Below are 17,492 nucleotides of genomic sequence, written 5' to 3'. Positions count from 1 at the left end.
TGTTTGCTAATAGTAGCTACTAGCCGTACCCATGTATTTTCTATGGGCGGTTAGCGTTGGGTTTTAATCCTGTTTCCTCCAATGTTTCTGATCCTATTGAATATATATTTATGCCGAGTCTTTATTTTGGGTACTTAAATATGGTGACTGAGTATTGTGGCGTTTTAAGGCCATCTGCATTTTTTTATGCTACAGTAAAGCCAATGAATGAACACTGCCGCTGGAGCGCGGTTACACTATGACGTCATAGTGACAACACTGTGTTACACCTGTCATAGTGACAACACTGTGTTACACCTGGCATAGTGACAACACTGTGTTACACCTGGCATAGTGACAACACTGTGTTACACCTGGCATAGTGACAACACTGTGTTACACCTGGCATAGTGACAACACTGTGTTACACCTGGCATAGTGACAACACTGTGTTACACCTGGCATAGTGACAACACTGTGTTACACCTGGCATAGTGACAACACTGTTACACCTGGCATAGTGACAACACTGTGTTACACCTGGCATAGTGACAACACTGTTACACCTGTCATAGTGACAACACTGTGTTACACCTGTCATAGTGACAACACTGTGTTACACCTGGCATAGTGACAACACTGTGTTTTACCTGGCATAGTGACAACACTGTGTTACACCTGGCATAGTGACAACACTGTGTTACACCTGGCATAGTGACAACACTGTGTTTTACCTGGCATAGTGACAACACTGTGTTACACCTGTCATAGTGACAACACTGTGTTACACCTGTCATAGTGACAACACTGTGTTACACCTGGCATAGTGACAACACTGTGTTTTACCTGGCATAGTGACAACACTGTGTTACACCTGGCATAGTGACAACACTGTTACACCTGTCATAGTGACAACACTGTGTTACACCTGTCATAGTGACAACACTGTGTTACACCTGTCATAGTGTCAACACTGTGTTTTACCTGGCATAGTGACAACACTGTGTTACACCTGTCATAGTGTCAACACTGTGTTTTACCTGGCATAGTGACAACACTGAGTGGCTGTATGAACTGCAAATGCACAAGTGGACTGCAATCCGTCTCATATGGCTCCAATAAACTTGAAGAACTTTTGATATTACTTTTTATGAATTACCTGAACTAAACCAACATTGTTTGTTGAGATTCCTTTGTTTTTTTATTTTGTTTTAGATTAATGTTTGTCCACTAGTTGTTGCACTGTACATGTTTAAATAACACCAGTATCATTTAAAGTATTTAATTGTCTGTCCTACTCTCTCCGAGTCGTAATCTAGACTTCTACTATACTATATTATTTTGACAACCCCCAAGAAGGGGGATTGTCAAAATAATATGCCAGCGTACGCTCTAGCATCCCCTGCGACCCCGAAAGGGATACGCGGTAGAAACTGGACGGATGGATGCTTAAAATGTCTAAAATATGGATATATGTAGATATCTATCTCTGTAAAGTAGCAATGATTGTCACACACACACTACGTGTGGTGAAATTTGTCCTCTGCATTCGACCCATGCCCTTGTTCACCCCCTGGGAGGTGAGGGGAGCAGTGAGCAGCAGCGGCCGGGAATCATTTTTGGTGATTTAACCCCCAATTCCAACCCTTGATGCTGAGTGCCAAGCAGGGAAGAATGCTGGTATGAGCTTTTAAACATAACCCGTTAACTGCTGCCAATCAAATGGTTAATAAGATACTCTATAGGGTTCATATGTTTATAAATCTGACTGTGATGAAGTCAGTGCCCCACCAGCCATGAACCTCACCGCACGTCACCGCGGCACACAGCACGTGGGCAAGCATCTTCATAGGAAGTTGAGTGAAAAGGATAAGTGTGAAATGTCCATCATGAAAGGGTCATCAAGCAAAAGCTAAGGAAACATTTGAGGGGGCTTCAGGAGTGGACTGCGACTGGAGTTAGTGCATCTAGAGCCTCTGTAACCACAGGTTGATTTAGACGGCTACAAACGTTGCAATCTTGGTGTCTAGCCACTCCTGAACTAGAGGAAATTTCAGGATCCGTCTTACCTTGGCTGTAGAGGAAAAGAACTGGACGGTTCCTCTGGGGTCCAACATCTGCTTTTCAGATAAAAGTTCAGTGTGACTATTCCAAGGTCTGTGATGATTAGGGCTGCAATATCAGCTGCTGGTGTTGGTCCACTTTCTTTTCTGAGGTTCACATGCCATTATGGCAGCCATTGACAATAACAAATATTCTGCAGGATTCAAAGACCGTTGTTTTTACAGTGCTTGATTGACCACATATGCGGTCTGTTCCAAGGTCCATAGTCATTGTCACTGATGTCCCACTGGGGTGAGTTTTTCCTTGCCCTTATGTGGGCACTTGTGCTTTAGGGCTATATATACAAACATTGATTGATTGACAGGCATTATATTATGCATCTTAAAATGTATCTTGCCTACTAAATATGGACTGTGTGCAATGAGGTACCAACACCAAAAAAAGGCAGAACACTTCATATTTTCATGAAAAGATGAGGGTTTTTTTTTTTTAACAAAACAGGTGTTAGTCTGATCGACAGTGTCAGTAAAATATGTGATATTAAACATTTCAAAGCATTAATGTTTTCAGGTTGTAGTGTGAGCTGAAATGCTTACTGGAACACAAGATGCATAGAAACTGTATTTTAAGTATGAATACAAAACATGACGTGCACAGTTTATTCATCTTCTGACAAAAACTGTATTATTTTGTTTGGGTTGCTATAAGCTATTAAATCAAATGTTACAAAAATTAGTAGAAATTAATAGTGTCAAAAGTATCTATACTTCCATACCAAGTCAATACAAAATATATCAATACCTGCTTTCATAGGTATCATTGACATTGTATACTATATAACACTTTTTCCTCGTCGAACTGTGTAATTTTCAGAGTTAAGACCAAAGATCGTCTGCAATATTAAAATAAATGAGCCGGTGCATACATAAATGCGCTTATTTGTGGAGGCTTGTCAAGGATGTATTTTTTTTTCTCTTGCTTATAAATAATAATGAACTGTTGCAATGTAACTGTAGGTGTTGCACAACTCAGCTTGACAGCACACCTCATACATAAATGGTTTGCAAAATAATTAACTGTAGCAGAAGTGATTTGTGTTGCACTTCAACCAGTTTCTCACTATATTTATTTTATATTCAGATGTGTATCATTTGGTAATTAAAAACAAACGGTCACGAAAGTAAATGCCACACAATGAGTGCAGAGATCGGCAAATACAAGCCCAGGGGTGTGTGCATTACCGCAGCGACTGTTATCAATTCTGTAAGTGCTAAAAAAAAAACACAGCATTGAGCCGTTCGTCTGTTGTTTGAACACCACTTGTTTACTTATTTCACCAAGTAAACAGTTTGGCCAGTAGGCAATTTTCTGACCCCTTAACTTTTTTATGGGTCTGTAAAACGTTACAGAAATTAAATTAACAAAAATTGAAAAATTAGGACAGGAGTATAACAATAAGAAAAGACTGAAATGTTTGAGCTTTTTTATTAGCCCATTTCATTAAAACATTTCACATCATGCTACCACTATATTGAAAGTATATTAAGAAAAGTATTATTGTAGTTGAAAGATCCACACCACGGCTGTTCTTTTTCAAACATAAAGTAGTTTGCTGTTATTTATGAGCATATGTACGATCACAAAATGGCTTATTTTTATATACTGGGCGCAAATTGCCGTTCTTTGAATATATACCTCTTGGCAACTGGTAAAGAGTTAGATTCTGTGAAAAAAGATGTTGAAGCAAAGCAGTGGTATGCACTTACCAGTTTTAAACAGTCATTATTGAAGTGGCAAGGTCAGTTTGTTTATTGTGGTATTAAATTAACTCAATATTTTATTGTGATATTAAATAAGCCTAAGGAACCGTATTGACAACTGAAATTCTAGTTACGCAACAACTTCTAAAAATGCACAAACTTTTCAGAAGCCTGATATTTCAGTTGAAAATGTCCTTTAATTGAACTTGTGTAATATTAAAAATAAAAATCTAAAAAGTGATTTATTCTAAGATTTCATCAGAAACAATCAATCATGCTGACTTGATATATTAAACTCTAATGAAATGATGGCCTCCACACAGGTTTGTGAGATATATTCACAAGCATAATACAAATTCGGCCGACAACGATTTTAATACAAGCCAGCAAATTTCGCATTTTTCATCGTCACTGGAGGACAAGGAATAGTTAACCACTTCACGACAAATACCAACAATTATGATACTTTGTATCAGTGTATGGTCGCTAGTGATTAGATAAACAAAATTGTTCTGTTTACAAACAAGAAATAAGTTTGAGGGCTAAAAAGATTCAAGGAACATGGTCAAACCTTCACACATTAAAAAGGGCAAAAAAAAAAAAAAAACATTTCAAACAGAGGCCAAAATATTTTGCAGTTATTCACTTTGCTCAAAACTAATTTAAGGAAATAATTTAAATATTGAATTGATATGTTACACCAACTTTATATTTGTGATTATAAATGTAATCATTGGAATGAATCCCAAATTGGCCGAACACAAAATATCCAAACAGAAAAATAAGTGCTTATTACATTTAAGCATGTTGCAATAGAAAGTAACCAACCGTTAACAATGAAATAGCAAATTATATCAGTTCTGAGAAAACACCAAGAAATTAGTTACCACTACCGATTACATTTGCAGTAACATGTGAGATAGGATATTCTAGATGAGTTAAAAACAATGATATCCTTCACTAACTGCAGGTTGAAATCCATATAAGGTTATAGATGTCAGACCATTTCACCCTTCCCTATTTTTAATGTAAACGCTTTGATATGTATTGGGATATATAGAAATTTTAAACTGAAATGAGAAAAATTAGATTCATAGTTCTGAGAAAACACCAAGAAATTAAGTAGTGTTACCACTACCAATTACATCTGCAGTAACATGTGAGATAAGATATTCCAGGTGAGTTAAGAATTATAACCATCACTAAATGCAGGTTGCAATCCATATAAGGTTATAGCTCTCTGACCATTTCACCCTTCCCTATTTTTAATGTAAACGCTTTGATACGTATTGGGATATATAGAAATATTAAACTGAAATGAGTGAAATAACAGATTATGCAGTTGCATGCAAGGGCAAAGCAGAAAGCTCCCTCTGCTGGCCGTTAATGTTACACCAATAGAATAGAAAACGTTTCATAAAATGATTTGACTGCCGCAAGCTTATTTGGAGCTTTATTATTTTTTTAAGAAAATACAATTTTATAGTTTGTAAAACTTTTTACCAAACTACAGATAATTCCACATGTAAGACAAGTAGTGTATTTACTTTACTCACACAAGTAAGAATACTGCCCGTAATTCAATGCATTTTATTTACCTAAAGAAGGAAGCAATTCCATTGCACTTACAGATGCCTTTTTTAATCAAAAGGAATATAATGAAGTGTACAGCAAACATATTTTCTGAGATCACCTGAACAGACACCTTTTACTTACCTGGTGTTGGTGAAGGTCTTCAGCCTCTGGATGCCACCCCCTGCAGGTCTAAGCCTCTGCATGAATGTGAACAACGTGCATGAACACTACTAGGGTCGAGCGAGCCTCAGATTGACAAAACCTAAATGGATATTATCTTTGAAAAAGTTTATGCGTCACTTTTTTTTTAATTTTTTTTTTTTAAACGACGCGTCAGGGAAAGAAAACCAATTTCACGGTTTTGTTGTTTTTAAAAAGGCACCACCCTTGCTTGTTTTCCCCCGTTGGGTTTATTTGTACTACACATCATTTGAAGACAAGGTGGACAAAATGCAAGCACAAACGAGTGCTCTGCGTCCTCACTCGGTCAAACGTTTAAGATGGTTAATATCTTCAGAGCTGATCTAAGGTCGGTGAAAACTCGACAAAGGAGGAAGAAACGTGCAGAACTACTTTAAACAACATATTTTGATACCTACAGTGACAGGTTGGCTAACACGGGCTGCTACCCTAACGTCACAAATCAGAACGTAAAAAAAAGTTAACGCTTTAAAATTCCTACATCACAATAGCACAATCAAAATAGAAAAGGGGGTCTATGTAAAAACTGGATCAAAATGAAAACAGACGTAGACGTCGGCATTTCTGTTCCTCCAGTGAGCTTTCAAGGGGAACAATAACGCGCTGCGCCGCAGACAGGAAGTGGATAGCGTCACGAACATCTGATGATGGCGATTGGCAATGTAGACGAACGACGATCCTGAAAAAAGAGCAAATGACATGAGTGAAGCGTCTGCAACTATTGGAACAAACCACGCATCCCTCCGTTAGATCTGCTCTGGTCTGGAAGTTTGTTGCGCGGGCATCGCTATGCCACGAACAAAAGCGACGCAGTCTAGTAGTAAAGCACACGCCTTTCGTTGTGAGATATAGATGTTACTGGGGCGTAGGACACGGACATTTTAGACTATTCTCACCTCAACTTCAAACGTCGGTGCCTTGCTTAATAGTAGCGAGCAGGCGGGGGCGGTGGAGGGGGCGGTAGTCGCTCGGCGTAGTGGTCCCGGGGACGAGGAACTCCGTATGGTGGGACCCGGGATACAGGAGGGACATGGGAGCGCTCGTAGGAGTAGCCATTACCGGCGGGAGGAATTGCACCGTTTGACGGTCTTCGGTGTGGGCTGCGGTCTCGGGCATAATACGCAGACGGGGGAGGAGGGGGTGGTGGTGGGGGCCGACGCTCGTACGGGTCAAGCGGCGGGTTCATGAGACGGTCTCGCGCAACACTGGGGGGAGGAGGTGGCGGCGGAGGCAGCGGCCCACCCGGGCGTTGGGCTTCGTAGCCGTACGGACGGGCTCTGTACTTTTCATAGTAATCTACCACACCATAATCGCCCCGCTCGCCCTCGTAGGGCCGCTCAGGGTAGGCAGGTCGCCTGGGAGGGGGTGGCGGCAGAGGTGGGGCAGGGTAACCTGGAGCCATGTGGGGGCGACCTCTCATGTAGCCTGGTGGGGGGGGCTCAGGCCGATCTACTGGGTAGTGTGGGGGTGGCCAAAAGCCACCACCTTCTGGGGGAGGAGGATAGTCTTCCTGCTCTTCGCCTCTGGGCCTGCTTTTGGAAATCTGCACATGGATGCGTCTGCCTGGATGCAAGGGGAAAAGAAGGTGAAACACACGGCTTCTGAGATAACGACATCTTGTGTGGCACATTTACCATGAAACTCAGTGTTGTCAATCCCCTGAATGGCATCCATAGCTTCATCCGAGTTTGCCATGTGGACGAAAGCAAAATTCTTGATCACCGCGCACTCAGTGACAATACCGTACTCTTCAAAAAGCGCACGCAGGTCATCATCCTCTCCACGCTCTACGTTAGACACATGCAACTTGACCGCCCCGTAGTTCTTCTTGTGGCTGGCCTCCACATTAATCGCAGAGCCATGGAGGTTGTGGAGATGCAGGTTCTTGATGGCTTTCACAGCATCCTTGCGGTCATCCATGTGGACAAATGCAAAGTTTTTGACAATGGCACATTCTGTGATCCTTCCATACTCGGCAAAGAGTGCCTTGATTTCATCCTCAGTTGCTTCTTGGGGCAAGTTGCCCACAAATATCTTCACCATGTTTAGCAATCTGTAACAGAGAAAGGTAACGATAGTGGTGCGATGCATAGTATGTGAGAATGGCAGGCAACATTTTAAAGGGAGGTGGATCATAAAGTGAATGCTTTCTGGGAGGGTCTAAATGGCCCCTTTGTCTTCGCAAAATGGCTGCCACTCATTCAACGCCGGGCAAATAAAATAACTGAAAAGGGTGAAAACTCATGCAAAGTCCACAGTATCGACATATTATATATTTAAGTGTATAATAAAAGTTCACATTTCAGTTTAAAATATTCATTTATTTGCTAGTATATCATATTAGCAGTTAGCTTTTGTTAGCTTGGCCGTGGCGCCATTTTTTTTTTGGGTGGGGGGACAAAGAACAGTATTACTTGCAGGACACACACAAATCGCTACAATGCCCTTTCATATAGTTGTAAGCAGTCTACGCAATACAGTGGAAATTCAAGCCTTTAAAATTGTTTCCTTTACTCACCTTTTATCAAGAAGCAGATGACGTTGCACCGGCACCGTGCGAGTGCTTTCTGTAAACTGAACTTCCGGTTCTTTCTGACTTCTCACAGGTTCTTATTGGCCATGGTGATGACGTCACCTATGGCCGTAACCACCATTGGTGGAATTGTTTAAAGTAACTTTACTGGTAATGTGCCCAAGTAACACAGATAGTGTTGACTTGCGCGAAGAACTGAAAGACGATTGCAAAAAAACAAAGAGTGATATGAATATACTGAAGTACAAAATATGTCATTTAAAGGAGTAAAGCACAGCTTACAACGTTTGCATACTGGTCAGATTTGTAATATTATTTACCAGACACATTTTGTTGTCTAATTGTTCCTATTAGGTCCTTAAATTTGGTATAAATAATTACCAATGGAATCAAAATCGTGGTTTCATTTGCATTTACCTTAAAATACTCGAAACTGACCTAAGTTCATTCTTTTCAATACATTGCGCCATCGGGGACTTTCCGTTCTGTTGTATTGGATTCAGGGGCAAGTTGTAAAATAAAATAAATGCCTAACATGTTACAGATATGCTAAATGTCAAAGGAGGTAAGAAAATACATTATATACATACGGGCCAAACGTTTGGACACACTTTCTCGTTCAATGCGTTTTACATTGTAGATTGTCACTGAAGGCATCAAAACAATGAATGAACACATGTAGAGTTATGTACTTAACAAAAAAAAAAAAGGTGAAGTAACTGAAAACGTGTTTTATATTCTAGTTTATTCCAAATAGCCACCCTTTGCTTCGATTACTGCTTTGCACGGTCTTGGCATTCTCTCGATGAGCTTCAAGATGTAATCACCTGAAATGGTTTCCACTTCACAGGTGTACCTTGTCAAGGTTGATTTGTGGAATTTCTTGCATTATCAACAGGGTTGGGCCCATCGGTTGAGATGTGTCCAAACTTTTGGCCTGTACTGTATATATAAATATACACACACGCAAATACATACATTTACCTCACAAACATGTATTTCTACATATGTACAAACATATATACTTATACACAAACATATATACATAGGCAGAGAGAGAATTCGGTGGGTATTTTTCAAAGCATTCTTGAACGCAGCAGTCCTCCCACTTCCTCTCTCGTGACGGTGACGAAATTGGGAGGGTCAGACTGAAACTTGGGTTTATCTTCCATCCACTTTGGATCTGGCAGCACTTCTACTTTCAGTTAAAAGGAACCGATTTAAGGTAATCCCACCACACTGAAGATATATTCACATTTCACCCTAAAAATGCATTTTGTGTCAACTTTTTATCCATCCATTTATTAGGGTTGTTTTACAATGAATGTGTCTGAGATATTGGAGACAGAAGAGGATCTTTTGACCTGCCTCTACATCAAATTCTACCACCCCAAACAGCACACTCAAGGTTTTTACAGTCTGCTCCCTCTCGGCAACAGAAGCAAACATTCTGCAGACACGCCTCTCCTTTTAGGACGTGATGTCCAGGTTTGCACCTTTCCGATGGTCGATCGCCGTGTGTCCCGCAAGCAGCTGGCCTTCCACGCTTACCGCATGCCTGGGAGCCCAGACATGCAATTCACTCTTCAGAACTTGTCTAAAACGTCGAAGGTGTATGTAAACAGCTCAGCCCTGGACTTCTTGGAGAGGGTGGATCTCCCCAGTAAGGCCCTGGTCCGGTTCATGCAATATGAGATGCTGATCACCAAGGAGAACGGTGAAGCCAAAGGTAGCTTTGAGGTGGAGTTGGACGTCCTGCCTGCACCTCCATTGAAGGAGACATTTTTTTGTGAGCCCAGTACCCTTCCAGTCATGGAGACAGGCTCCCAGCTGAAACCCCAAACAGAATTCCAAAGTCCTTTGGAAACTGATGAGACTTATTCTTGCTAGACACTACACTCCATGTGAGTTACTTTTGATTGTAAGGGGGGACTAGTTTAACCACACCTGTAATTTTACAAGGCTTGTCATTAAGTCATAAGCTGTATTGCATGCTAAACAATTTTTTACATACTGAATAAAGTATTTGTATTTAACTATGCTTTATATACCGCTAAGTTTGTTTGAAAACTGTTTTACCCACATTTTCTGTAAGTACTCCAATTAGTTGCCATAGATCAGTGCATAATTTACAACAGCTTATTCAGCTGACTTTTAAAAATATTACAATGTCTGCATTTCCTATCAAATTCTGAAAAAAAAGACTGCACATTGCTGAAGTCAGTGTATCTTTATCTCCACTGAAGTGTGACGATCACAAAATGGCAGCATTATAAAACATCTTGTCAGAGTTTAAAGTCCTTAAAACTTTGTGCAAATGGTACATTGACAATAAAAGTGTAAAAAAAATATACTTTAACTTCTCATCCTAGTATCAAAAATTGGATTACACAGTTAAAAAGGCACAGGTCTATAAAATTCATACTTTTCAACTTTAAAATGTGTAAATGTCTCAAGGCTGAAAAAACTATTCCCACAATATCCTAATTTGAGGTCATCAGGTCAGGATTCCTTCAGTGCAAGGTGCTCCAACTCTGTATTGAATGTTGAAGACAACCCTGCAGACAAAAAGAGCTAATTTTACAACACTAAACCAACACAACCGAATATTTCAGAAAGATAGCACAGAAGAGTCAGCACTAAACTGTAATATGTCTCGCTCTGCTCCATATGGAAAGAAGACGTCAGCATCCTATATATATGGAGTGTCCTGCAGAGTCTAAGAAGAGCAGAGACTGAGAACATCAAGACATCGCACAAATTAGAACAGACACAAAAGGTGACTATTAATCAATATAGAAAGAAAAGGCTGGCCAGGTGCAAAATTTGTATATTGTTCCTACGTAAAAACTATACATTAATATTGCAAAGATAGGGAGCATATAAATGATAAATGGGTTGTACTTGTATAGCGCTTTTCTACCTTCAAGGTACTCAAAGCACTTTGACATTACTTCCACATTTACCCAGTCACACACCGATGGAGGGAGCTGCCATGCAAGGCGCCAACCAGCACCCATCAGGAGCAAGGGCGAAGTGTCTTGCTCAGGACACAACGGACGTGACAAGGTTGGTACTAGGTGGGATTTGAACCATGGACCCTCGGGTTGCGCACGGCCACTCTCCCACTGCGCCACGCCGTCCCTATATATCAAGTGACTTAAAATCGCAAGCTTATTTCCTTAACGTCCAACTAGGGAATATAATAAGCGTAGGACAAAATTTCAATTGACAAAAAACAAATGACATTTCGCAACGTTCAGGCTGTACAAACCTACCCTGTGTCGAGCTTCAAACTGATGACAGATCGCAAAGCATCTTCACGCTGCGATTAAATATCTCGGCCTGAGCAATGACTTGACAGTTAAAAACTTTCGTTTTGTGTTTCATCTGTTTATTAAAAACTTAAAATGGGGGAATGGGGGGCAACTTTTAAATGAAAGCATACATAACTCTGCTGTATAAACTGAGAAATAGACTAACAAAGTAAAGAAGGGAGGGGAAATCAATGCTATAATTTTGACTTTACAGGCGTACAGGTCGGAAAAGAGAGCTTCGATTTATGTCTGTCTTAGCGACACAAGTTGAATAGACACATTTGCTGAAGTCTTTTTTTTTTTTTAAACGTGATTTTTATGGGTAAAATATAAAAAAATCAGTCTACACAATAGCTACAATATTTCTGTTCAAAGACTGGATGTATTTCAATTTGAATAATGTCTTTCTACCAACATTTAAGAGGTAAAAGTAGCGTGCCACACTTGCTAAACTAAGCACTGAAACCCAACAATCCACGAGTTTGAAAAGTGAAAAACAGAAGAACAGAAAAAGCATTGACAGCTCAGAGATATACGTAAATGCAACAAAGAATCGCAGGTTTTGTTTTTAAGAACGGCACCGTCCGCAATACAGTATCTTCCTGTAAGTCTCCGGCGAACGCAACGCAATCCACCATACACAAGGGGGAGCGTATAGCACCATGCGCATCAGCAGACGGCGTTCATCATATTCTAAACCTGGAGAGAGAACATACCACACATGTCAAGGAACGGGTTTAACTCAAGATTCACGCAAAACTTTTTTGATGCTATACCAGCATAGTTTAGCGCTTCTAACACTGATTAATTTATTAGCTGGATTATATATCTGAGCGCAGGAGGAGCGGATTCTGATCGTTTATTTGTAATTATTTTCACACAAACCATAAATGTTATGAGTGGGACTTTTGAGGTCTTATATTTGTACTCACCTTTGTTTTAACCATGGGCCTGGTAGGCGCCATAGTTGGGTTGCGGAGGAGGGTGACCGCCTTGCGCATAGTTGGGCCTGGCGTAAGGGGGTGCATATCCCTGAGGTTTGGTCTGCGGGGAGAAACGGGTGCGCTCATAGGGGTACCCGTTGCCAGCCACCGGAGCGGGGGGAGCTGGAGGAGGCGGAGCTCGTCGGATGGGGCTGCGGTCCCGGGTCATGTAGGGCATAGCAGGAGGGGGAATAGGCCGCCGGTCATACGGATCATGCGAGCTCATTGCAACACGCTCCCTACCCATTCCTGAAGGTGGGGGGGGCGGTGGCGGAGGGATGGTGCCAGAGCGCCTGTCTTCATAACCTGGGGCGCCATAAGGACGGGCTCTGAATTTCTCATAGTAATCCACCACACTATAGCCTTCTCGCTCGCCATAACCACGGTCTGGATACATGGGTCGTCTAGGAGGTTGTGGTGGGGGAGGTGGAGGTGGGTAAGCAGACATGCGTTCGCCATAGGGAGGCTCTGGATGAAAGCGAGGAGGAGGAGGAGGGGGGAAATAGCCTCCTCTGCCAGGTGGTGGCGGATAGTCCTCCTCTTCTTGAGCCCATGCAGGTTTGCTTTTTGACAGTTGAACATGGATATAATTTCCTGACAAGAAAAAGCAGGGGAAAAAACATGTCTTCATATTCACAAAGACAAAATAAATGTTTAAGTATATCCATTGAGCTTACCTTGAAACAATGTGTTATCCAGACCTTTAATGGCATCCATGGCCTCATCAGAATTGGTCATGTGAATAAATGCAAAATTCTTCACAATGGCACACTCTGATACGGTGCCATACTCTTCAAAGAGCGCTTGTAACTCTTTCTCGAAGCCCCTTTCTACATTGGAGATGTGAAGCTTGACCGGACCCTGGCTGTTCCCTTTGCTGGGCTCCACATTCATGGGCCTGCCGTTGAGTTTACGGAGGTGGAGCTCACGGATGGCTTTGGTCGCTGCCTTGCGGTCATCCATGTGTACAAAGGCATAGTTTTTGTACTTGGCACATTCAGTCAATTTTCCGTACGGAGTAAAGAGGGCTTCAATTTCATGCCTGGTAGTCTCCTCTGCCAGGTTTCCGATAAATATCTTCACCATTGTTGCTTTGCACTTTTGACCTGCATCGAGTACAAAAATCATCAATGACCTAATAGAGAACACGCAAACAGGTTATGGGCATGTGCGTGTTCGCCTCTGGCTGGATCTCCGCAGTAGTCATGTTTGATCATGAGAAACAACCGGACTGCTTTTTTCAGGGTTCAACTATGTTTGCATTGTTTTTATTACCACTAAACTACCATTCTCATGACATAGAACATACCTTAGTTAGTCCAGAACATACATTTTTTGGGGGTTTCATCAAGCAATCGCGCCAAAAGGCTCTGAACTACTCAGTGGCCTAGTGGTTACAGTGTCCGCCCTGAGATCGGTAGGTTGTGAGTTCATTCCCCAGCTGAGTCATACCGAAGACTATAAAAAGGGGAACATTACCTCCCTGCTTGGCACTCAGCATCAAGGGATGGAATTGGGGGTTAAATCACCCAAAATTATTCCCAGGGGCGGCCAGCGCTGCTGCCCACTGCTCCCCTCACATCTGAGGGGGTGATCAAGGGCGATGGGTCGAATGCAGAGAATAATTTCGCCACACCTAGTGTGTGTGTGACAATCATTGGTTCTTTAGCAGAGAATAATTTCGCCACACCTAATGTGTGTGTGACAATCATTGGTACTTAAACTAACTTTATAAAAGTTTACACAAGACAAAACTCTTGCAAAAAATCTATTGTGAGTAAAACACTCCTTTGAATCTCTATTACAATGCAAGTTATACATTTATCAGTGAGTCTGCCAAATGTTTTTCAAATTGTTCGATTTGCAGATTTTTTGGAACTGCAGATAGCCTGGTCGTTTGTGATGTGACTCACAAGTCCGGCCAGCCATGTTTACTCAAGTTTTTCTATAATTACAAATTCTAATTTCATGAATGCAATCCATATTTAAAAACCACGGTGACTGTGAAACCTCTTGTCTGTTTCTTTGTTTAACAAGCTTTCCAATTATACCAACCTTTTCATAACTGAGTAAATAAAGGTTGGGCATTCTTAACAGAAAAAAAAGGTCCCATTTAAAATCTTGAGCCCCATTGACTTTGTTTTGTTGTAAGCACAATATCAATGGGCGCAATTTGCAAAATGCGCAACTGCATTTTGCAAATTTAAAGGCCTACTGAAATGAGATTTTCTTATTTAAACGGGGTTTAGCAGGTCCATTCTGTGTGTCATACTTGATCATTTTGCGATATTGCCATATTTTTGCTGAAAGGATTTGGTGGAGAACATCCACGATAAAGTTTGCAACATTCGGCGCTAAGAAAAAAGCCCTGCCTCTACCGGAAGTCGCAGACGATGACGTCACATGATGGCTCCTCACATATTCACATTGTTTATAATGGGAGCCTCCAACAAAAAGTGCTTTTCGGACTGAGAAAACAACAATTTCCCCATTAATTTGAGGGAGAATGAAAGATTCGTGTTTGGAGGATATTGATAGCGACGGACTAGGAAAAAGGAAAAAAAAAAGTTAAAAAAAAAAAAACGCGATTGCATTGGGACAGATTCCGATATTTTTAGACACATTTAGTAGGATAATTCTGGGAAATCCCTTATCTTTCTATTGTGTTGCTAGTGTTTTAGTGAGTTAAATAGTACCTGATAGTCAGAGGTGTACGTCCACGGGTGTCTTGACGCGCAGTGTCTCAGGGGAGTCGACAACAGCTGTGGACAGGGCAAACCAGCTTTTATCCGATAAGAAGCGACTTTTTAACCACCATTTTCTCACCGAAACCTGCTGGTTGACATGTAGTCGTGTTTCATGTTCGCTTGACCGGGCTCTGATCCATAGTAAATTTTCACCTCCAGGAATTTTAAACAAGGAATCACCATGTGTTTGTGTGGCTAAAGGCTAAAGCTTCCCAACTCCACCTTGCTACTTTGACTCCTCCAATATTAATTGAACAAATTGCAAAAGATTCAGCAACACAGATTTCCAAAAAACTGTATAATTATGCCGTTAAAGCAGACGACATTTAGCTGTGTGCGCGTAGCGCTCATACTTCCTAAAAACCTGTGACTTCTTGCGTACACATTACACGGTGTTTTCAAGACAGAACTCCCGGGAAATTTAAAATTGCAATTTAGTAAACTAAAAAGGCCGTATTGGGATGTGTTGCAATGTTAATATTTCATTATTGATATATAAACTATCAGACTGTGTGGTGGGTAGTAGTGGGTTTCAGTAGGCCTTTATTGTCAAATCAAATGTTTATTAGATTCTTCGTGTACATCCACGACTAAACTACTTCGACAATTTGGTTTACTATTTACAAAATGTAATGTAGGGTTACCTGGAACTTGAAATAGGCCACCCGGCCTGAATCCACACTTCCCTCGCCAAACACCTTCGTTTCCCAACCCTCACGCTTGGATAAATAGGCATTGATGCCATCTACGCAGTGTTGGGAGACTGTTTTGCTGTTAGATCCGAGTCTAAATTTGCAAAGTGCGCGAGATTTGTGAAATGCTTACAACAGTATAAAGTTAACCATCAAATTAGTGCATTTTTTACCGGTTTAAAAAGACCATATATTACTTAATTTATCACAGGAAAATAATGTTCATATAGCACTAGAATCATCTTTACAACACTTGTCTGATGTTTAATGAAAATACATTTAAAAACATTTACACACTCACCTCTATGGAGTGCATCCAACCAAAGACAAAGGCGACCTTACATTTTCATTATAATAGTTGCAATCACGTGTGCAAGGCGATAATGGAAGCTACAAAGCCGCTAACTGTTGGCCGAGCACCCTGAAAAACCTGCTGAGCAAGTGCTATCGGCAGGCTACTATTAACAACCTGTTACAATTTACTGGTGTGAAGGTTGAATTAGTTAAATAAATTACTGCTCCAACGTTTAGTTGCGTTCAAACGTGAACAGCGATACGGGTTGCTACAAAGAGGCTAACCGTTAGCACTTCCTGCTGTGTGCGCGGCCAAGCAGTTGCTATAGGCAAGCTAACATTAGCAACCTGCTACATTTCACCGACATGAGGGCTGAACATTAATTATTTTGCATTTTTTACTGTTGCTGTGTTAATGGCTAACGCTCCACTATACTTTTAGTGCGAAAAAGACAAATACATACCTAAAACCCACCGAAATTTCTAGTTGCTTCGACAGCACGCACCGACGACGAGGAGAATCTGAGGGAAATGGAAGCCGCACCACAATGGCGGACACTGACGTTTACATCAGAAGTATGAATCTTATTGGCAGATGAATGTGTCGGTCAAAATATATCCTATCGTGATTGGTCAACTCCGTGGGCGCTACGCTAGCCTTGAGAACGCGTCATTTCCGCTAATAGAGTCATGGCGGAGCACGTAAGCAATAAAGGTTTTAGAGTAATTAAAAAGGAGCACACGATGTTGTACTCGCCAATCATCATATGAAAGGTGTTTTGCAAAGTCACGATATGTATTTTGGTTGCAATAGTTGTATTTGACAACGTGTTTTGGACCAAGCCGTCGTTTGCAGTCAGAACCCATTTGTGGAAATGCCATATGTTATTAGTATGATTAGTTCAAAGTGTGCCATGTATTAGTTACATTATTCTACTCAATCGTGCGGGATTTCTTTCGGTTGCAAACTTCATTTGATGTAACTGCACTTCCATCCATCCATTTTATACCGCTTATTCCCTTTTGGGGTCGCGAGGGGCGCTGGTGCCTATCTCAGCTACAGTCGGGCGGAAGGCGGGGTACACCATAGACAAGTCGCCGCTCATCGCAGGGCCAAGACAGATAGACAGACAACATTCACACTCACATTCACACACTAGGGCCCATTTAGTGTTGCCAGTCAACCTATCCCCAGGTGCATGTTTTTGGAAGTGGGAGGAAGCCGGAGTACGCATTCATGGGGAGAACATGCAAACTCCACACAGAAAGATCATGGAGCTTTGTGTGTGGAGTTTGGATGTTCTCCCCGTGACTGCGTAGGTTCCCGCTGGGTACTCCGGCTTCCTC

At 41.4% G+C, this 17,492-nt stretch overlaps 3 protein-coding genes across 8 annotated transcripts; 1 reads left to right on the top strand and 2 right to left on the bottom strand.

Annotated features, from left to right (window-relative positions):
* Positions 1 to 5,769: 5,769 nt before the first annotated feature.
* LOC133560363 (RNA-binding protein 4.1-like) lies at positions 5,770 to 8,261 on the bottom strand. The gene is made up of 4 exons (XM_061912820.1): positions 8,098 to 8,261; positions 7,214 to 7,632; positions 6,476 to 7,142; positions 5,770 to 6,258 (listed from the first exon to the last, which is right to left on the bottom strand). Exons 2-3 carry the CDS (start codon positions 7,620 to 7,622, stop codon positions 6,502 to 6,504), a joined length of 1,050 nt encoding a protein of 349 aa, XP_061768804.1. The 5' UTR covers positions 7,623 to 7,632; positions 8,098 to 8,261; the 3' UTR covers positions 5,770 to 6,258; positions 6,476 to 6,501.
* An 889-nt stretch (positions 8,262 to 9,150) lies between these two features.
* Positions 9,151 to 10,148, top strand: LOC133560366 (TRAF-interacting protein with FHA domain-containing protein A-like). Its single transcript, XM_061912825.1, has 2 exons — positions 9,151 to 9,337; positions 9,421 to 10,148. Exon 2 carries the CDS (start codon positions 9,433 to 9,435, stop codon positions 10,000 to 10,002), a length of 570 nt encoding a protein of 189 aa, XP_061768809.1. The 5' UTR covers positions 9,151 to 9,337; positions 9,421 to 9,432; the 3' UTR covers positions 10,003 to 10,148.
* Positions 10,149 to 10,327: 179 nt separating this feature from the next.
* Positions 10,328 to 16,769, bottom strand: LOC133560364 (RNA-binding protein 4.1-like). Of its 6 annotated transcripts, none has more exons than XR_009808430.1 (6): positions 16,610 to 16,746; positions 15,109 to 15,174; positions 13,090 to 13,518; positions 12,362 to 13,006; positions 10,758 to 10,847; positions 10,328 to 10,670 (listed from the first exon to the last, which is right to left on the bottom strand). XR_009808430.1 is itself a non-coding variant. In XM_061912821.1 (5 exons), the coding sequence occupies exons 3-4, from the start codon at positions 13,496 to 13,498 to the stop codon at positions 12,369 to 12,371; spliced, it is 1,047 nt and encodes a 348-aa protein (XP_061768805.1). In that variant the 5' UTR covers positions 13,499 to 13,518; positions 15,109 to 15,174; positions 16,610 to 16,745; the 3' UTR covers positions 11,485 to 12,128; positions 12,362 to 12,368. The 6 variants fall into 6 exon arrangements, 4 of the variants coding, with proteins under 4 accessions (XP_061768805.1, XP_061768806.1, XP_061768807.1 ...); XR_009808429.1 differs by having other exon boundaries at positions 10,758 to 10,831; XM_061912821.1 differs by lacking the exons at positions 10,328 to 10,670; positions 10,758 to 10,847 and adding an exon at positions 11,485 to 12,128 and having other exon boundaries at positions 16,610 to 16,745.
* Positions 16,770 to 17,492: the final 723 nt, after the last annotated feature.

The sequence above is a fragment of the Nerophis ophidion genome, linkage group LG10 (genome assembly GCF_033978795.1).
Source record: "Nerophis ophidion isolate RoL-2023_Sa linkage group LG10, RoL_Noph_v1.0, whole genome shotgun sequence".
Lineage (NCBI taxonomy): Eukaryota > Metazoa > Chordata > Actinopteri > Syngnathiformes > Syngnathidae > Nerophis > Nerophis ophidion.
This window is presented reverse-complemented; position numbering and strand designations above follow the sequence as displayed.